Source organism: Gobio gobio (genome assembly GCF_949357685.1).
Source record: "Gobio gobio genome assembly, chromosome: 14".
Taxonomy (NCBI): domain Eukaryota; kingdom Metazoa; phylum Chordata; class Actinopteri; order Cypriniformes; family Gobionidae; genus Gobio; species Gobio gobio.
The window spans coordinates 44,245,560-44,265,884 of NC_137107.1; the positions used below are offsets into that span (position 1 = coordinate 44,245,560).

The window sequence follows — 20,325 nt, forward strand, 5'->3', positions numbered from 1 at the left end:
TCATTAATTGGTTTGTTATATCTGCCTTTTTCACGCTAGCTATAGCCGATGTGCCAACGCTATCTCACGACCAATTCGTACGTATTTTACGAGATGGCTAATTCATACGAATTTGTTCAATCTCACTCGTTTTGTCTAAACCGCAGTGACGGTAGGTTTAGAGGCGGGGTTTGAGGCAGGTCATTCGTACGAATTCAAACGAATTTGGCAACTCGTCAAATACAAATTTTCGCTAAATCGTACGAGTGAGGTTGTACAAATTTTTACAAATTAGCCACCTCGTAAAATATGAACAAATTGCTGTGAGATCGGGTTGGATATACCGGTGGTTGTAAATTGATAAAAAATCGTCCCGTAAATATTGGCGGCAGATACATTGGTACATCTCTGATAATAAATGCTTCTTGAGCAGCAAATCAGCGTAGGCCTATTAGGATGATTTCTGAAGGATCATGTGACACTGAAGACTGGCGTAATGATGCTGAAAACTCAGCTTTGATCACAGGAATAAATTACATTTTAAAATCAGAAACCAGTTCCACCAGAAAGACTCGGTAGGCCAGATGATATACGATACAATAGAGATACAATAGCAAGTTTATTAGTCTATTAAAGTCTATTAAAAGTATTATAATTAGAGGCTCTCATCTCGAGGGTGACAGACTCTGCATTTCCTGCCTGGAGATGAAGGCAGGGGCGCAGCCGAACATCCTGGTGGTGGTGGGGAGGATGGAGGTAATGTTGGCGACAGCATCTGAGAACTCAGACGTGTGAGTACCGATCTTTTATACTCTGAGAATTAGAACATGATTGGTTAGGTCTGGATGTAATGAGTGACGTAACATTGAATCTTCCTGGCAGAACTTGCGCTAGAGCTTAATTTAATTTAAATTGTAATAATATTTCACAGTATTACTGTTCTTACTGTTTTTGTAATCAAATAAATGCATAAAGTAAAGCAAATTAATCTAGTTTTAAATCTCTTTACACATTTTTACACAATTTTTTTTTAATCTTGTTTAAAAACAACAACATCATTTTTTGTTATAAGCAAGATTTTCAGGTAAACGTTACCCATGCAAAACTCAAACCCTTTGTCCATGCGAACCATGTGTCCATGTGTTCAAATGGGAAGGAAGGGAGTTTTAGGAAAAGAGGAAAAAGGAAGTGCCGCTGTTCTCAAATCAAAGTATAAGCTGAGTGCATGTAGGTGACTAAATGCCTTAACCTTTCCGCAAACTCTTGTAGATTTGCATTTAGGAATCAAATTGAAACTTCAGTGGCACAACAAGACGTTATTTGTCTCTTGATCTCTTGACAGTTTTCTGACACTCGTCAGTTACAGTATTGGCACAAACTCTTTTTCGCCCTCTCATTCAACTCTTTTTTTTATGCCCTGCGGTTGCAGATTCCACAATGAAACGGTTCCCACGGGCCGACACACACAGACATGCACACATATCGTGCGTGCTGTCAAACATGATGTGTCATTACTATAATTCCTGAGGCAATGAAACTACACATGCAGTTCCATGCCAAAAAAGGGGGAAAAAAAGGCAAACAAACTTGTACATGAACAAAAACAATATCTGAATTACGGAGTATTGCATTAGTGCCTTTACATGGATCACACATTCAGAAATTAAAGCTCTCAACGCTTGAAAGTTCATAAGTACAGTGCAGTTATAGGTCATACACAGGGGAATTCCTTTTGACATTATTGATCTTTACCTCATATTGATGATTTTAGAGATTACTATTGAAGTGCCTGAGTGAGAGAGAGAGAAAGAGTTTATGACTAAGCAACAATGTTCTCACAATTTAAAGAAAGTACTGCAGTGGTACCATGGTAAACCATGAAATTTGTATATTACAATACACTCAAAAAAAAAAAGGTTCTATATAGCACCAAAAATGGTTCTTCGTCGTAATCATAGAGGAATCACTTTTGGTGCTATATAGCACCATATCTTAACATGTTCTGTACATGGTAGCGGTGCTATAACACCTTAGTTAGTGGTGCTATATAGCACCTTAGTCAACGAACCGGTGAAGAACTGCTGAAGAACCACTGAAGAACCAAAATTGGTGCTTTATAGCACTTAAAAAGGTTCCCTATGATTACGAGCCAAGAACCATTTTTGGTGCCATATACAACCTTTTTTTTTTTTTTTAGAGTGTATGTGTGTCATATTCTGCAAGTTCCATACACTCTAAAAAAAAAAAAGGTTGTATATGGCACCAAAAATGGTTCTTGGCTCGTAATCATAGGGGAACCTTTTTTAGTGCTATATAGCACCAATTTTGGTGCTTCAGTGGTTCTTCACCGGTTCTTCAGAGGTTCTTCACCGGTTCTTTGACTAAGGTGCTATATAGCACCTCTGAAGAACCGCTGAAGAACCACTGAAGCACCAAAATTGGTGATATTCTCGTAAGTTTATAATATGCCATTGAAAATACATACGGGTGAGGGGTTTGAATGCGGGTCGCCATGTTGCCCCTCCATCTTGAAAGTACATTAGCCAAAGAGGGACATACCCGTAAATTCAAGCTTCGCCTTTCACTTTTTAACACTCGATGGCACCGTGTCGAATGTGGACGAGGTCGAACGGGTCGAACTGGAATCCATGTTAATCTTGGACTAAATCGGCCACCGTAGGAGTTAAAACGAAATCGGAATTGAGAGGAACAGAAACTAATATTCACTGGATGGTCATATACCTTTTCACCGCTAGATGGGGGAAAATATCACACAGTGTAGCTTTAAGGCTAACATATTCATACTAAAAGCCAAAAAAACTCAATTTTGATTTCATGGGGACTTGTCCACATAGGGTGAATTCAGGGTGATTGGGACACTTTTTGCCAGTGGGATGACTTGGAAAAAGTGTCCCAATCATCCTGGATTTATATTGGATACTCCAAAGTACTTTTAATGTGTTCAAAAACATATGTTATTAAACATTAAAAACAAACATGATATTACCATACATCCAAAAACCTAATGTGTTACCATGGTACAATGCAAGAAAAACATAGTATTACCATTGCACATGCCCACACATCCATGGCATTACCATGGTACCATGTCCAAAAAAACTTTTAGCTGGTGATACAAAAACATTTCCCTCCTTTAGAAATGGGGGGACAAAGGACACACACTTTCAGCATTGCGTCTTGATTTGTTAATGAGGCCTCCCCCCTTTTCTGTGGGTCTGAACTGGCGCCAGCAGAAATCAGTGATCCGCCCTAGTCCCTCCTCAATCCTCTACATGGGACAGGAATAAACCTGCATATCCCACATTTATCCTGGGAAGAAAGTGTGAGAAAGTTTTTTTTTCTTGGCTCGCGGTGAAACTAAACTGTGCGGGGAGTGTTCGCTCTTTTTTTCCTTTCAGATACACATTAATTTGAAGGAAATCTCTCCCTCAGTACCTGCGCGGATGGATAACGGGGGCGGGCGCTTTCCGTCCCGAGCGTGAGAAGTCGTACAGAAGAAGCTCGTTCAGAGTCCCACGCGACAGTCACATCAGCGCACGCGCACGCTCACGCGCGCTACGAGCTGAGAATCAAGCAAGAGTTCCCACGAGCAGCAGCAACGACAAGAGACGCTCTTGAGAGAGAGATTGGGATTTATTTATTAATTAACACGGATATTTATTCTAACTCTTTTGCACTTTTTTGGGGGAGATTTGAAAGAAGACTTCAGGGGATCTATGAGAACTTCAGAAAGGATTTGAAAGAAGTCGTAACGCCGAGGCGGAGTTATGAACCGTTTCTTGGTGAAATTAACGCTACTGACGGCAGCATCGCTCGCGACGGTGGCACAAGGTATCAAAGATCAATGCAACTCTAATAACTTTTTTTTTAATGATTATGCATTTAGTCATACGGCTCTGTTTTGTTTCGTTTGATATTTCCAAACTGCTTTGTTTTGATTTGCTCCGAGATATTTCTGCAGAACTTGTCACTTGTTGCACAGAATAGTCTGATATTGGGATAAACATAATGTTATTGTCTTTTACAACTATCTCTTTCTTTAATTTCCATATTTTATTGTAATTTATTGGCATTTTTTGTGGTTGCATAAAACAGTAGTCTACCAAAGCATCAATGAAAGACACAAAACAAACTACAAATATAAGCAATGTATTAGTTGTGTAAGTAAAAACAACATAGTGTACAATAACATAGATTTCCAGTAAGTTTTTAATACAGCTCGCTCGTTCTTTCTAATATGGGTTGTATAATAATATATAAATAATATGCATTATTGATTCGGTTGAATTCGAAGTGTAATTCAGTTTTAGGCTATTCGGGGTGAATTGGACCATTTGTTGATAGTCACCTCAGTTACAAGAAGTGTTTCTAATCTATCTAAAATCTGTCTTTTTAACTTGTTCATTGACTAATGTAACTTTGGCGCAGTTTCTGTTCTTGTTATTATGTAAAAATCACATATGTATGTCAAGTTTGAGTAATTCCAGAACTTTATGTCAGTAAAAGCGCTTGATTCCTGAAGTAATTGTGGTTGTTTTTTAGTGTTCAGGATTTTTTTTTTTTTGTCTGGTCCCTGATGTTGATTGAGTTGCATTGTGTGTGGAGTCTGGAGGAAAGCGATCTGCGAGTGAATGAATGAAGGGAGGGTGAGGAGGAGGGGGTTGTGCTGTTGTTCTCGTGCGCTGGTAAACAATGGCTCGAGACAGTGTTTTATGGGCTCGTGCTGGACTCTGATTCCTTTTGTCCGCGCGGCGTGGGCTCCGCAGCTGTCGCGCGCGCTCCCGTCAGGCGCGCGTGTGTCCCTAGAACCCCCCCCCCCCCCCCCCCCCCCCCCCCCCCCTCCGCACACACATATACACACACACACACACACACACACACACAAGCGCGCGCGGCCGCTCCACTAGGCCACGCACCCGTAGAGGAACCGAGAGAAGACAGACAGGGGAAATTACACAACTATACAGAAGGGATAGGAAACGAAACAGACGTTTATTAATGTTAAAATAGTCCCATTTAAATCCTGAGGTAGACAAGTGAAAGAAGTTATATGGGGTACAATAAAGGTGTCTGATGGCACTTTTCGTGTGTGTGTGTGTGTGTGTGTATATATATATATATATATATATATATATATATATATATATATATATATATATATATATATATATATATATATATATATATATATATATATATATATATATATATATATATATATATATATATATATATATATATATAAAATGCTGATATATTCATGTACCATGATACTTGACCCATGACCACTGGAAAAAAGTAGCATATCATTTATTTTTACTTTTTTTACTATTACTTAAAGGGATAATTCACCCCAAAACGACTAATTCTATCATCATTTACTCAACCTCAAGTTGTTCCATAGCTGTATGAAGATATTTTGAAGAATTTTTCATTGACTTCCATGGTATTTTTTCCCATACTATGGAAGTCAATGGGGGCTGTTTGGTTACAAAAGATGATATTTTGAAGAATATGGGTAACCAAACAGTTATTGGCCCCCATTGACTTCCATAATATGGGAAAAAATACCATGCAAGTCAATGAAAAATATCATCTTTTGTGTTCAGCTGAAGAAATTCATACAGCTTTGGAACAACTTGAGGGTGAGTAAATGACAAAATTTGTCATTTTTGGGTGAACTATCCCTTTTACTTCCATTATGTTTTATTATTTAATTTTATTAAATAATAACATTTAATAACTCCTGGGAAAAGCATAGAAAAAAAAGTTTAACTTTAAAATATTCCATTGGCAATCTCGATAAATGACTTTCTGAATCTCTTTCCAACAACTACAAATGACTGAAAAAGTAATGTATTCAACCCAATTGCAACCCAAGTCCATTTTAAACCCAACTTGGGTTATTTTTAACCCAGCATTTTTTAGAGTGCAGTCAAAAAGTTGTTTAATAGTAGTTTTAAAGTATTTGAAGTCCATTGTGCGGCCTAGTCTGTGCTGCATAGAAGTTTAAAGCCGTGCAACGTTTGAATTCTTCAATAAAGAAAAACGGAGAATTAGTACTAGTGGTGTGATCTATAACAAGGACTTGAGGGTTTTGACTAAGAGCTTTGTCTCTAGACGGTCGTTACCAATTAAAGACGGCCTGAAGGCAGCTGGTTTCATTCAACAAGTGCACAACTGCAGCCTAAGCTGACTGGCTCAGATGTGCTGTTAATCCCCAAAGTGTGACGTTGCACGCTCCTGCTAAAAAAAACAACACTTCCCTACATTATTGGACACATTTGGCTTATTTAACCATATTGAATGCTTACACAAAGTCAAATGTGCACATCCCAACACTGTCAGCCAAACTTAAACTGGTGTGAAGCTGATATATTAATACTGAAACCTGAAGGACTGTATTCGGAGTTTAAACCCTTGTTAAAGGCTGACTGCCACATGGAGAGGGAATTGTTGAGACTGTGGAGCTATTTCCAGGCTCAGTGTTAGATAACTGGATTTTTCAGGATCTCTTTAGATGAATAGTCAAGAATCCCCCCCCCCCCCTCCTCCAGTCCCCCATCAAAGTCATTTATTCACAGTCCAACAAAAGGCCAGTGGCTCTCCATCGGGGCCACGAAACAAAGGGCTCAGGGCCCTTTATTGATGTCTATAGGTGGCGAGGTTCTTTTGTAAGGAGTTAGCATGTGTGTTACCATTGACAGGTGTGCTATGAGTTGGGTGGGTGGGTGCAGCTTTGACCTGGTTTTTCTGCAGGTGATTTGTGATTGTTGGGATGCACTAACAGATGTTTGTGTTTCGTTTAGGGCAAAGATGCACAGAATACTGTCAGAATGGAGGAATATGCGAGCTCAAGCCGAGCGGGGAAGCGTCATGCAGGTACGTTGCAAAAACATTAAACTGTACTCTTATAAATCCGATTAGAACCCAAAACTGATGTCATGCACTCTCATGAAGGTTCTTTATTGGATTCTAAGAACCTTCAACATTCATGGAACCTTTCTATTGCACAAAAGGTTAAAAAATGGTTCTTCTAAGAACTGTCCAATGAAACGTTGACCCAAAATAGTTCTTCTATGGCATCATTGAGAGAACCCTTGTTTGGAACCTTTATTTTCACGAGTTTAGGAACCTTTTTAAGTTCACTACAAAACACGGATCTGAGAAAACTCTGATTGAACTTTTTGAATCTCCAAAGAATCATACAGCAACTCTATATGCACCAATTCTTTGTTGACCATTGAAGACCCTTCACCTTCAACATCCATGGAACCTTTCTATTGCACAAAAGGTTAAAAAAAATGGTTCTTCTAAGAGCTGTCCAATGAAACGTTGACCCAAAATGGTTCTTCCATGGCATCATTGAGAGAACCCACGTTTGGAACCTTTATTTTCAAGAGTTTAGGAACCTTTTTAAGTTCACTACAAAACACGGATCTGAGAAAAACTGCGATGGAACTGTTTGAATCTCCAAAGAATCATACAGCAACTCTACACTCTAAAAAAAAAAAGTTCTATATGGCACCAAAAATGGTTCTTGGCTCGTAATCATAGGATAACCTTTTTAAGTGCTATAAAGCACCAATTTTCTTCAGAGGTTCTTCACAGGTTCTTTGACTAAGGTGCTATATAGCACCACTACCATATACAGAACATGTTAAGATATGGCGCTATATAGCACCAAAAGTGGTTCCTCTATGATTACGACAAAGAACCATTTTTGGTGCCGTATAGTACCATTTTTTTTAGAGTGTATATACACCGATTTGTTATTGACCATTGAAGACCCTTTATTTGAAAGATTTTAACGCGCATAATATTGCACACACTGTACATGATTTTTCGACAAAGACTATTGGTGTATGTTTTACAAGAAAATGCAGTATTTCTACTTAAATTTCCCATTTTATCCATATTTTTTTCAGTGTATAAGCCAAGTAAAATGGCAGTACAACACCACGCAAAAAAGTGTGTGTATACCTGTGTATTGGTGCATAAGCTGTGATCCACCACATTGAGATTCCATCTGTAGGACCAAACCCTTCTTAGCAACCAGACAAAGCTCTCAGCATCTTTCAAGTGTGCGAGTGTGTGTGTGTGCGCATGTGCGAACATGCACGCGGCCATAGTCATTCGGTTTCAAACTTAGATAAAAGACCCCCCCTTCCAACCCCCCAGTAGTCCGTTGGTGCCCTGCTGCAGTGGGACGCTGCTTCTGTCAATGTCTATTCATGCCATTCAGCCCAACAGCTGGCCCTCACCTCCTATTGTCTCTCACACACACACTTAGCAAGCATGGAATAAAACTTGCATTTGTTCTTATAGGATGCATACACTAAGATTGATCCATTTTTGTGTTTTAAATAGTTTATTTTCGCTATCATTTTTGCTTTTATCTATTCTCTTCCACTCTCGGGAGGCTCGTCTGTATGTGTGTGAATGGTGTCTTTTTTTGGAGGGCAGATGGCGGAGGGGGTAATAAGATTGCAGGAGCTCATGAGAATGGCCTCAGTGTGTGTGTGTGTGTGAGAGAGATGCATTAAAGGGGGAAATTTAAAAGCAAACAAGTGTGTGAGACTGTTGGCCACGTTTCTCTTTCTCCATTTAATCTTGCGTTTTTCCTATCTAGGAAAAGTGCCATATGCTCTGTCACTTTTATAGTTTCAAAGTTCAAAATAAACTTAATTTGAATGTGTTGATCGTGAGAGAGTTCTGAATGGTTGTGGTGGTAGGGTATTATAGATGGTTGCTATGATTTCCCTCCTTTTTGATGCATTTTTGTCTGTGCATAAGTGGCTGCCATTATATGCTAAAGGGTTCTGGATGCAAGCTCTCTTTTTTTTTTTTTGAAAAGTGTTTGTCTGTGCAAAAGTTGAGGCTATTATGCTCTGAGTGTTTGCTAAGGCGTTCTGGATGGTTCCTAGGTGGTATTCTTTATTGGCATCTATGCACTCTAAAAAAATGCTGGGTTAAAAACAACCCAAGTTGGGTTGAAAATGGACTAACCCAGCAATTGGGTTGTTTAAACCCAGCGATTGGTTTGTTTTAAGCAAACATTTAAACCAATTGGGTTGTTTTTAACCCTGCATTTTTTAGAGTGTGGTTCCATGAAGAACCTTTAACAACTTTCCATTCCACAAAAGGTTCTTTATAGTGAGAAAAGTTTCTTTTTTAGAATTTTAAAATGTTCTTCACCAAGAAAACAGTTCTTTGGGGAACCAAACATGGTTCTTTATGGTTTCACCATGAAAACCCCCTTTAATTACCTTTTATTTTTAAGAATGTGTGGTTACTTACTGGTCTGATAAGCTCAGATCATTTTGTTCAGTGCAAATCTATGGGATTTTTATCACTTGTTTTATCACCCACAACAAGACTTGCACATAAAGCACCATTTTAATATACCTTTCAAATTTATAACCTGGAGTATGATAATTGTGATCATAACAACAGCGATAATTGCCTTAGAAGTGGCTCCAATTAATGCATGAATCAGTTTCGCAAAGAAGAAAGGAAGGGAGAGATTTTTATCTGTCGAGTTGCTTTCACACACATTCAGTGAGGGCCGAACCCTGAACATCCTGTTGTGATGACCCCGTCAATAAACAGGAAGCGCAGAGATATTTTTGATCCCTTTTTTCTCCCAGAAATATCTCATCCGAACTTTGACGCCTTTCCTGTGTGGTCCGAATCTCAGCCTTGGAGATTGTTTGTAAATCGCCAGTGTTTGTGAGTGCGTAAGCATGTGGGGATTTCTCTGGCTTGTTGCATCTCAATTGAGGTCAGAGCTGCTGGAAATTGCTTAAGTTCACATGAGAGGATGTCCTACTTTACGTCGAGTTAAATGTTCCTGTAATGATCTTTGATGACACAGACTATAATCAGGCAAATAATCTTCATGCGACGAGGCGAAACTCTGACAGTCTCTGATTGTAGTCGTACTCGATTACATACTCGTTCTATACTAGGAAACTTGACCTTTTTGGGTGATGCCATATTAAAACCACTTATTTCAAGTATTTTTAGGTGTGGTCAGAGTTATGGAGGTGTTGTGTAGAAGCTACGGCTTGGTTATGTATTGCGCAGCAGTATTGTTATATAAAATGATTAAAAATCATTAATTGAAGTTAAACAAATATTAGATGAAAAACAAAAAAATGCGAAGTACTAAAATAACTAAAACTGAAATATAAAGTAAAATAGAAATATATTAAAACACTCTTATAAAGAAATTACTCAAACCTAAATTAAAAAGAAAATCTAAAAACAATAGCAAATTCAAAATATTAATGCATACTATAATAACGATTAATCGCGATTAATCGCATCCAAAATAAGTTTTTGTTTACATAATGTGTGTGTGTGTGTGTGTACTGTGTATAATTATATACATATAAATACACACACATGCATGTATATATTTAAGAAAAATTGGTCAGATTTATATATAAATAATAATAATAAAATAAAAATAATATAAATACAGTACACTGTAAAAAAAGTCAGTACAATGTACTGTATAAATATGGAGAAATTTTCCGTATGTTTTTTTTTTTTTTTACAGGTGTTTTACCTGTGTTTTGAATTACACATTGCATTAGTTTGTGTTTTAAGGGTTAATGGAAATTTACGTAAAATTACCGGATAATGTCCTGGCAGAAAATTACCAGCACATTTTGCGTTTTTATTTTTTACAGTGTATACATGTAAATATTTACATTTATACACTGTGTATTCACATATACATAATAATTATACACAGTACTACACGCACATATATATTATGTGAAAAAAAAACGTTTATTTTGTATGCGATTAATCACGATTAATTGTTTGACAGCCCTAATTTTTAACTATTTGTCTTATACTGAAATCATTCAGTGCACTTTGCCTTTCTAGAAGTCAAATCTTCCTGATTGTATCCTGATGATTAGAGAATGTCAACATCTCCCACTAATTCCATGCTTTTCCATATTTTTGGGCTTGGCTTTGCTTAAAGCTTAGTGCTTTAGTGATGTATTGTGAATGCAATTGCATTCAAATGTCAGAATGCAACAAGGTCCCAATGCGTTTTATTAGTTTTTAGCTTTCTGAGCATCATAAAGTGTTCTTTGACTCCTGGTCATTCCGAAACACCTGACATCAGTTCTGGAACGTTTGGAATGCCGGAGGGTGGGAAGTTAATTGCAAGCGTGGAATCGGAATTCCAGAGTTGTCATTTGAATCCTGAAATGCTTTATGACCTTCTATCGCTGGCTGTGGTTGGATTGGTGACAGCTTTTGGGCGGGCATCATAATTATGAGGCGAATATATGTGTGTTTTAAACGCACCATCACTGGACGTGTTGTGCATAACCAGAGCTATTTGTAGAATGAAACGCAGTGTGTGTGTGTGTGTGAGCAGGAGACAGACTGTTGTGATGACCATACGTTTTTAAACGTGGACTTCCACTAAAACTGTGTGAAAAGGCTTGCGTGTGAAAGCATGACTTCAGCTTTTTACCTTTTGTTGAGTAACTTCTGCTTCCTAATACTTAAACTCACACTTGCATGTCATGTGTCTAGTTTGTTTCTAATGTGTGGGTTTGCGCGAACGGTTTATGGTTTAGCGACGTGCTATCCTGCGATCCTCATTTCTGAACTGAAAATATACGTGCATGTAAACCTATAACCGCAGAGGTCAAAGTCAACACTCACTAAAGCTCTGAGAAAACCAGGATAGAGCAGTTTTGTTGATGTAAGAGAAGCGACTTAAATCTATGAACAAATATATAGGTAACACTTTACAATAAGGTCCCATTTGTAGCTAACAATGAGCAATATATCATGTTAGTCACTACAATACATTTCCTTATTGTAATTGAAAAGTGTTACCGATTATATCATATTTGATAAGTTCACTACCTGTAGTGGCCACCAAAACAACACAAACTGATTCAAATAGAACGTCTCATGTTTGCAAAGGTGTGAACAGTAAGAACACAACGCTGAGGGCCAGACGGAGAAAATGAAAGTTTGTTGTTTTGATTCACACTGAGGGGCAGGAAGTCTGCGGTGTGAAAACACACACACACACACTCTTGCACAGAAGGCTGTGGCAGCAGCAGATGGTAGACCAGCCCACTGGAATGGGGGGGTCTGTAGCTTGCAGTCACAAATGTGCTCAGGGGTCACAGGTCAGCGCAGCATCTGTTCAGAGTCGAATCTCACACGCACTCCTGCTCTCAGACCTGTTGCCTCGACGGACTGCAGATGACTTCTGCTGCTGTCTCTGGGGACAAAGAGGGAGGCTGCGTTAATGCCTCAAGTAAACTCACACACTCATCTGCGCGTGCATGTTTGCATTGGGATGTGTGTATAATTAAACTACGGCAAGTGAATTTGCAGTTGTATTGTGATTATGGCTATGAACTAGATTTAAGTCATTATTTTCTACATTTATTTTTCAAATAATTATATTTTTGAGACTTCATAATAATAATTTATATTATGTGCAGTGCATACACACATGCACACGTATGTGTGTTTGTGTGTATGCATGTCTATTTTTTCTTGAAAAAATGAAAAATGAAATGTACCACATACAATATTGATATCTAAAAAATATGTAGTATTTATATATATATATATATTTCCAATTCTTTTTTAGTTTTCCTTTAAAATAACAATGGATTTATTAAAAAGCAATGCGCTACATTTAGTAAATAAATGTTATATATTTAGAGCCAAATTTTAGCAAATAAAAAAAAAATTAATTGCAAATTTAAGAGAGAAACATTCAGCACTAATAAAGCTACTGTGATCTGTTTAATGCAGATAAACGAATAAATGAAAGTGATAAATATGGATGAGAACAAATCATGTCAATCGAGATTCTGTGCAGATAAAAGTGAGATATCCAGGATTTCGGGAGGGGCGGAGTTTTCTCTTCTCTTGGGACCTGCCTTAGTGACCTTATGCCACTCGCCATGGCAACAGGCTTTGGGGGAGGGGCAGATTACAGTGGGAGGGGCCTGCAGCACAGCTGCCCTTATTTATGCACACACCTGCTGCAGCACACAAACACACTTGCATGATTAAAACACACTGTATTTACTATATCTTGCTTTTAGGTTCACATTTTGAAGTTGTGAACTTTTAGGTTCACATTTTGTTCAAATGTGTCATTTTTATGTGTCCCTATGAGAGAGAGAGAGAGAGAGAGAGAGAGAGAGAGAGCATGTGACAATGTGTGTGTTCCTGATCGCCCTGAGGAATTTAGATGAGTTAGAACAGTGTCTCTCTTTCATACACAGTTTGTACACACACACACGCATATGTTTACTCGGCCAACTAAATGAAAACGTATCAGAGATTTCTGCTGTTTTTGTATAAAACAAATAACCATGAACTGAAACCTAAAAGAAAATGCGCAATTTAATAATTAAAAATAAATACATGTATAAATATAGAGGTATTAATAAATAAACAAATGTGGATATAAATTATTATATATAATTTTTTTTTTAAATATAAATCAATCTTAACCCTAAAAGAAATTATTTGCATAGTGTTTATAAATAAGTAAATATAAACAAATTAAAATAAATGCATATAAATAAACCTAACCCTAAAAGAAAACATTTCTAGAATTTAAAAATATGTATTTTTAAGTAAATATAAACAAATTAAAAATGCATATAAATATGAATAAATAAATCTAAACAGAAAGCATAATTTATATAAATGCACTAATAAATATTAAAAGAAATAAATGCATATAAATAAATCTAACCATAGCCCTAATTTTTGCATTTCTAGAATAAAAAAATATATTTATAAATATTTACAACTTTTCACTTTTGAGGTTTTGTCATGTTTTCCTCACTTTTTGACTGTTATTCTCAAACTATTATTAAGTAATAATAATATAATCTGTGTGTGTTGTTTCTTTAGGTGTCCTGCAGACTTCGTCGGCCCCAAATGTCAGTTCCCGAACCCGTGCAGCCCGTCGCCGTGCCGTAACGGAGGTGTTTGCCGTGCGCGGACACAGGGGAATGACGTGGAGGTGACCTGCGACTGCGTCTTAGGATACAGCGACCCGCTCTGTCTGACACCCGTCAATCACGCTTGTATGGGCTCCCCTTGCCGTAACGGCGGCACCTGCTCTCTGCTCACCCTCGACACCTTTACCTGCCGCTGCCCACCTGGATGGTCAGGTATGACCATCACACACTTGCATCACCCAGACTTGATGCTCTTCCCTGCAGGTTGGAAGATAAGTTAACCTCTGTTTTTGTCTTTTATGTGCATAGGTAAAACGTGCCAACAGGCCGACCCGTGTGCGTCAAACCCCTGTGCCAATGGTGGCCAGTGTTCAGCGTTCGACTCGCACTACATCTGCACCTGCCCTCCAAACTTCCACGGCCAGACGTGTCGGCAAGACGTGAACGAGTGCGCGCTCTCTCCATCCCCCTGTCGTAACGGAGGCACCTGTATAAACGAGGTGGGCTCGTACCTCTGCCGGTGCCCACCTGAGTACGCTGGCACACACTGCGAGCGCCTGTACCACCCGTGCCACCCCACGCCCTGCAGGAGCGGAGGGACCTGCTTACAGACCAGCGACACTACCTATGCCTGCACTTGTCTGCCAGGTGAGTGCTCTTATTTGTATGTCAAGTTTGGCATCTTTTTTGGGGTTAAATAAAAGTGTTTTATGAATGAATATACCATTCAAAAGTTTTAGATCAGTAATATTTTTAAATGTAAAGAAGTCTCCTCTGCTCACAGAAGCTGCATTTATTTGATAAAAAATACAGTAAAATCAGTGATATTGCGAAACTATTTAAAACTTAAAAAATATATAGTAAAATGTAATTTATTCCTGTGATCAAAGCTGAATTTTCAGCATCATTACTCCAGTCTTCAGTGTCACATGATCCTTCAGAAATCATTCTGATATGAGGATTTTCAGGATTGTTTGAATAGAAAGTTCAAAAGAACAGTGCTTATCTGAAATGGAAAGCTTTTGTAACATTATACATTTCTTTACTGTCACCTATGATCAATTTATTGCATCCTTGCTGAATAAAAACATTAATTTCTTTCATTTCTTTCCAAAAAAGTACCAATCTTCCTACAGTATCTAAAACTTATTTAATGAAAGTGTGTACATGTATACTGTTTTTTATACTTCTTTAAATTTATTTAAATATATTTTAATGATATGTATATATATATATATATATATATATATATATATATGTATATGTATATGTATATGTATATATATATATATATATATATATGTATATGTGTATATATTGTATATATGTGTATATATATATATATATATATCGTAAAAAAAAAAAATATATATATATATATACACATATATACAATATATCTCGCACGCACACACGTTTGTTTTTGTGAAATGTGAGGACATTCCATAGGCGTAATGGTTTTTATACCGTACAAACCGTATGTTCTATCCCCTTACACTGCCCCTGCCCCTAAACCTAACCCTCACAGGAGACTGTGCAGTTCACTTTCTGTGAAAAAAAACTCATCCTGTATGATTTATAAGCATTTTGAAAAGTGAGGACATGGGGAACGTCCTCATATTTCACCCTTTTTTTGTAATACCTATGTCATACCCATGTCATTATACACATTTGTGTCCTGATATTTCACAAAAACATGCCCACACACACGTGTTTATATGTATGTAAACAAAGACTAGTGCTGCCAAATCAATTAATCTCGACTTGAAAGTCTATGAAAGTTTAATAGTTTTTAAAACCACAATAAAACAATTTTAGTATAATAATACAAATTTTACTATAATAATAATAATAATAGTTTTGAAAACAATAGCTTTTGTCTTGGCATACGCTAATAAACCCTGTATGTGCTCAGTTACTCATTAACAGCATGTTAGTCTTGCATGGAATGCGGTGCTTTTTTGTGGTTTATATTTAATCCCAATGAGTGACCAAGATGAGTCGGTTACTCACTCAAGCACATAAACACAGTCCATATACAGTCTCATACTCTTTGATGTGTATTGAATGTGAATCATTTGTCTCTCGCAGGGTTCACGGGTCACACGTGCGAGCATAACGTTGACGACTGCACCCAGCATGCCTGTGAGAATGGAGGAAGGTGTATAGACGGCGTCAATACATACAACTGTCATTGTGACAAACACTGGACTGGTACTTTTTTTTAATACTTTACTATAATAATACAATGAAAGAATTTATTTTGCCTCATCTCGCATTTGACCCCTTCTTTCTTCAGGTCAGTACTGTACGGATGACGTGGACGAGTGCGAACTCTCGCCTAACGCTTGTCAGAACGGAGGAACGTGTCACAACACCATCGGCGGGTTCCACTGCGTGTGTGTGAACGGCTGGACGGGCGACGACTGCAGCGAGAACATCGACGACTGCGCCAGCGCTGCGTGTTCCCAAGGCGCCACCTGCCACGATCGAGTCGCATCTTTCTTCTGCGAGTGTCCACACGGCCGCACAGGTACGCTTGTTTGCGCAATTTCCTTTTTTTTATCACCATCTTAATTTTACCTGCAGTGTTATTTATATTCTATTATAGTTAGAGCTGCACGATTAATCACTAAATGATCGCAAATTCTCGATTCAAACACCCACGCAATCTTATTCCTAAATGACAACGATTCGCCTGTGTATATTAAACCTTTGACAAAATCAAACTGGAGCATTCAAATCTGCATTTGGGCTGCCGCTGAGCCAGAGAGAGCAGTTGTCATGTTTCGACATGAAACTGCTATTGTCTTACAATAATTTAAATGATCACTGGGATAACAGTTTAGAGTTCAAATACTAAGACTGATGTCTAAATAGAGCAAATCACCTTTTAAAAGTAACATGGCGCTTTAAATAATGATGGTCTTGATTACACTGTTACGTGACTGTTAAAAATGTTTTTGTCCATGAATCATTCATTCAAGAGATTTGTTCAAAAAACGCTGATTCATCCAGTAATGAAACAAGTGAAGTATTTATGAGTGAGTCATTGAATCATTCATTCATTCATTCATTCATTCAAGAGATTTGTTTAAAAATGCTGATTCATCCAGTAATGAAACAATGCTGCGTTCCAGTTTTAGACATGCACTTGCGAACTTCCCTAAGCACTTCCCCTTGGGGGAATCCCCGCCGCCATTTTGAAGTGCATTCCACTTCGTGAAGTGGACAAGGGAAGTTTATATGGACAGACCCTTGAGTCTACTTCATATGTACACTTCAGGCAGCTTCATATACCACAATGCAACACGTTTGTGACGTCACCGCATCTCGCGTTTAATTTACCCCACCACAAACAACTCTGATATTTTGTATTATTTTTAAAAACATTTAAAACAACCCAAATACACCTATATACATACAGAATGTTGCATTAAACAATTTAGTAAAGGAAAAAAATAAATAATAAATCAACTCCATAGTGGATTCGAAGTGATCAAGGGCTTAGGACATTCCAGTTCAAATGTTCCTCCAGTAGTGGGCACTCATGCAACGTAAGCAATGACGCACATCCGAGTGAACGAGACGGAGGGAAGTTAACGAGTGAAGGGCATAATAAAAATGTACTGGAACGCAGCACAAGTGAAGTATTTATGAGTGAGTCATTGAATCCATTCATTCAAGAGATTCATTCAAAAACTTGATTCATCCAGTAATGAAACAAGTGAAGTATTTATGAGTGAGTCATTGAATCATTCATTCAAGCGATTTGAATTTATGAGTGGGTGAGTCATTCAATAAATCATTCATTCAAGAGATTCTTTCAAAAACGCTGATTCATCCAGTAATGAAACAAGCAAACTCTTTATGAGTGAGTCATTGAATCATTCATTCAAGAGATTTGTTTAAAAATGCTGATCCATCCAGTAATGAAACAAGTGAAGTATTTATGAGTGAGTCATTGAATCATTCATTCAAGCGATTTGAATTTATGAGTGGGTGAGTCATTCAATAAATCATTCATTCAAGAGATTCTTTCAAAAACGCTGATTCATCCAGTAATGAAACAAGCAAACTCTTTATGAGTGAGTCATTGAATCATTCATTCAAGCGATTTGAATTTATGAGTGGGTGAGTCATTCAATAAATCATTCATTCAAGAGATTTGTTCAAAAACGTTGATTTATCCAGTAATGAAACAAGTGAAGTATTTATGCGTGTCATTGAAAAACATTCATTCAAATTAATTATACATGACTACAGCAATTTATATTTTGTCAGAACCTCTAGTTTATTTTACTTAGTTGTCTGTTCAGAATCGTGATCTCTATTTGAAACAACAAAATTATTCTAAATGTATCTAGAATCGTGCAGCTCTAATTATAGTATTTGTTAGTATTTTTAAGTAGTTTTTATTTGTTTTAATTTTCAGTGTTCTTTTTAATTTGATTATTTATATACTATTATAGTATGTTATTTTAAGTTTCAGTTTTCTATTTCCATTTCACTTTATTTTATTTCAATTACCAAAAATGATCTTTAAGCTTTAGCTAACAATAACATGACTGTTACCCACAGGTCTTCTGTGCCACCTCGATGACGCCTGCATCAGTAATCCATGTCAGAAGGGCTCAAACTGCGACACGAACCCGGTGAGCGGAAAAGCCATCTGCACCTGCCCGCCCGGGTACACTGGATCAGCCTGCAACCAAGACATTGATGAGTGCTCGCTCGGTAACAATCACATACGATTGGTTTGAAAGAATTCAAATTCACGATTTTTGCATTACAATAATGTTTGCGATTGATGCGTTTCAGGTGCAAACCCATGCGAGCATGGCGGACGGTGTCTCAACACTAAAGGCTCATTCCAGTGCAAGTGTCTCCAAGGTTATGAAGGCCCGCGCTGCGAAATGGACGTTAATGAGTGCAAGTCAAACCCCTGCCAGAACGACGCCACCTGCCTCGACCAAATCGGTGGATTCCACTGCATCTGCATGCCAGGTACGACTCTTTTACCATTAACCTGCATCAAAAGCACATCACTACTGTTGTCTGACCGATTATTTTGACGTGTAGGTTACGAGGGTGTGTTTTGTCAAATAAACACCGACGATTGTGCATCACAGCCTTGCCTCAATAATGGAAAATGCATTGACAAGATCAACTCGTTCCACTGCGACTGCCCCAAAGGTAACAACATAATTTTCAGAGATCTGATCATGAGGAATAGTCATGGTTGCATCTTTTTAATAATGTACATTCTAGGTGAGCAATCAAAATAAACATGTCATTTTTTTTCTCTCTCCAGGGTTCTCTGGGAATTTATGTCAGGTGGATGTGGATGAGTGCGCCAGCACACCATGTAAAAACGGCGCTAAGTGCACAGACGGACCGAACAAATACACTTGCGAATGCACTTCAGGTACACCACTCTTATTGTGTATATTGTAGCAAAAAAAAAATCTCCCATTTTTAATGTTAGTTGTGATATTTTCACATTTCTTTGGATTAAAATATTACACCTTTTTCTGTTTTTGTAACTATCTTATGAGTTACATATGTAAATTACCTGTATTATGATTGGCTATCCTCTTTGAATAGGAAATGAGTCACTTCCATCATCCTAAATATGGAATGACATATTTCTGACCCTTAGAATTAGACTTTTTTTTTTTTTTTTTTGGTAACTCTTGCTGCGTTCAAAATCGAATACTACGCCAACAGTGTGTCCGAATACGTGGTATTTGAAAAACAGTAGGCAAAAAGTAGGTCACATGACAGTGACATAATCGTGGATGTAGTAAATCCGAAATTCATTCATACTACACACATGCATACTATATAGAACATACTTTTTCTATATTCTATAAAGTTTCAAAACAAATGTGGTACCTACTGTATAGTATACGATTAAAATGCATATGCAAATTACCTGTGTTATGATTGGCTATCCTCTTAGAATAGGAAATGAGTGTTACTGGCAACATATTAAATACGGAATGTGGGTTCTCAAATGATCATCTGCAGGTTTTGCTGGCGCTCACTGTGAGTTGGACATCAATGAGTGCGTGTCGAGCCCTTGTCATTACGGCATGTGTAGGGATGGCGTGGCCGCTTTCACCTGTGATTGTCGCCCTGGATACACCGGCCGCCTGTGTGAGATCAACATAAACGAGTGCTTGAGCCAACCATGCCGAAACGGAGGCACCTGTCAGGATAGGGAGAACTCGTACACCTGTACCTGCCCTAAAGGAACCACAGGTAATGCATGCACACACATAAAAACCCATGCAACGTGTGACGGTGAGTGTGTGACACAATTAACATACCG

At 37.8% G+C, this 20,325-nt stretch overlaps 1 protein-coding gene across 1 annotated transcript in view; it reads left to right on the plus strand.

The window, feature by feature from the left end:
• The first annotated feature begins 3,474 nt into the window (after positions 1-3,474).
• notch1a (notch receptor 1a) overlaps positions 3,475-20,325 on the plus strand; it is a 37,040-nt gene continuing 20,189 nt past the window's right edge. The window contains exons 1-11 of the mRNA XM_079834624.1: positions 3,475-3,831; positions 6,810-6,882; positions 13,939-14,201; positions 14,298-14,636; positions 16,080-16,202; positions 16,288-16,521; positions 18,570-18,725; positions 18,810-18,995; positions 19,071-19,184; positions 19,303-19,416; positions 20,022-20,255. Of these exons, the coding sequence (XP_079690750.1) occupies positions 3,768-3,831; positions 6,810-6,882; positions 13,939-14,201; positions 14,298-14,636; positions 16,080-16,202; positions 16,288-16,521; positions 18,570-18,725; positions 18,810-18,995; positions 19,071-19,184; positions 19,303-19,416; positions 20,022-20,255 (1,900 nt within the window). The 5' untranslated portion in view covers positions 3,475-3,767. The remainder of the gene's footprint in view (positions 3,832-6,809; positions 6,883-13,938; positions 14,202-14,297; positions 14,637-16,079; positions 16,203-16,287; positions 16,522-18,569; positions 18,726-18,809; positions 18,996-19,070; positions 19,185-19,302; positions 19,417-20,021; positions 20,256-20,325) is intronic.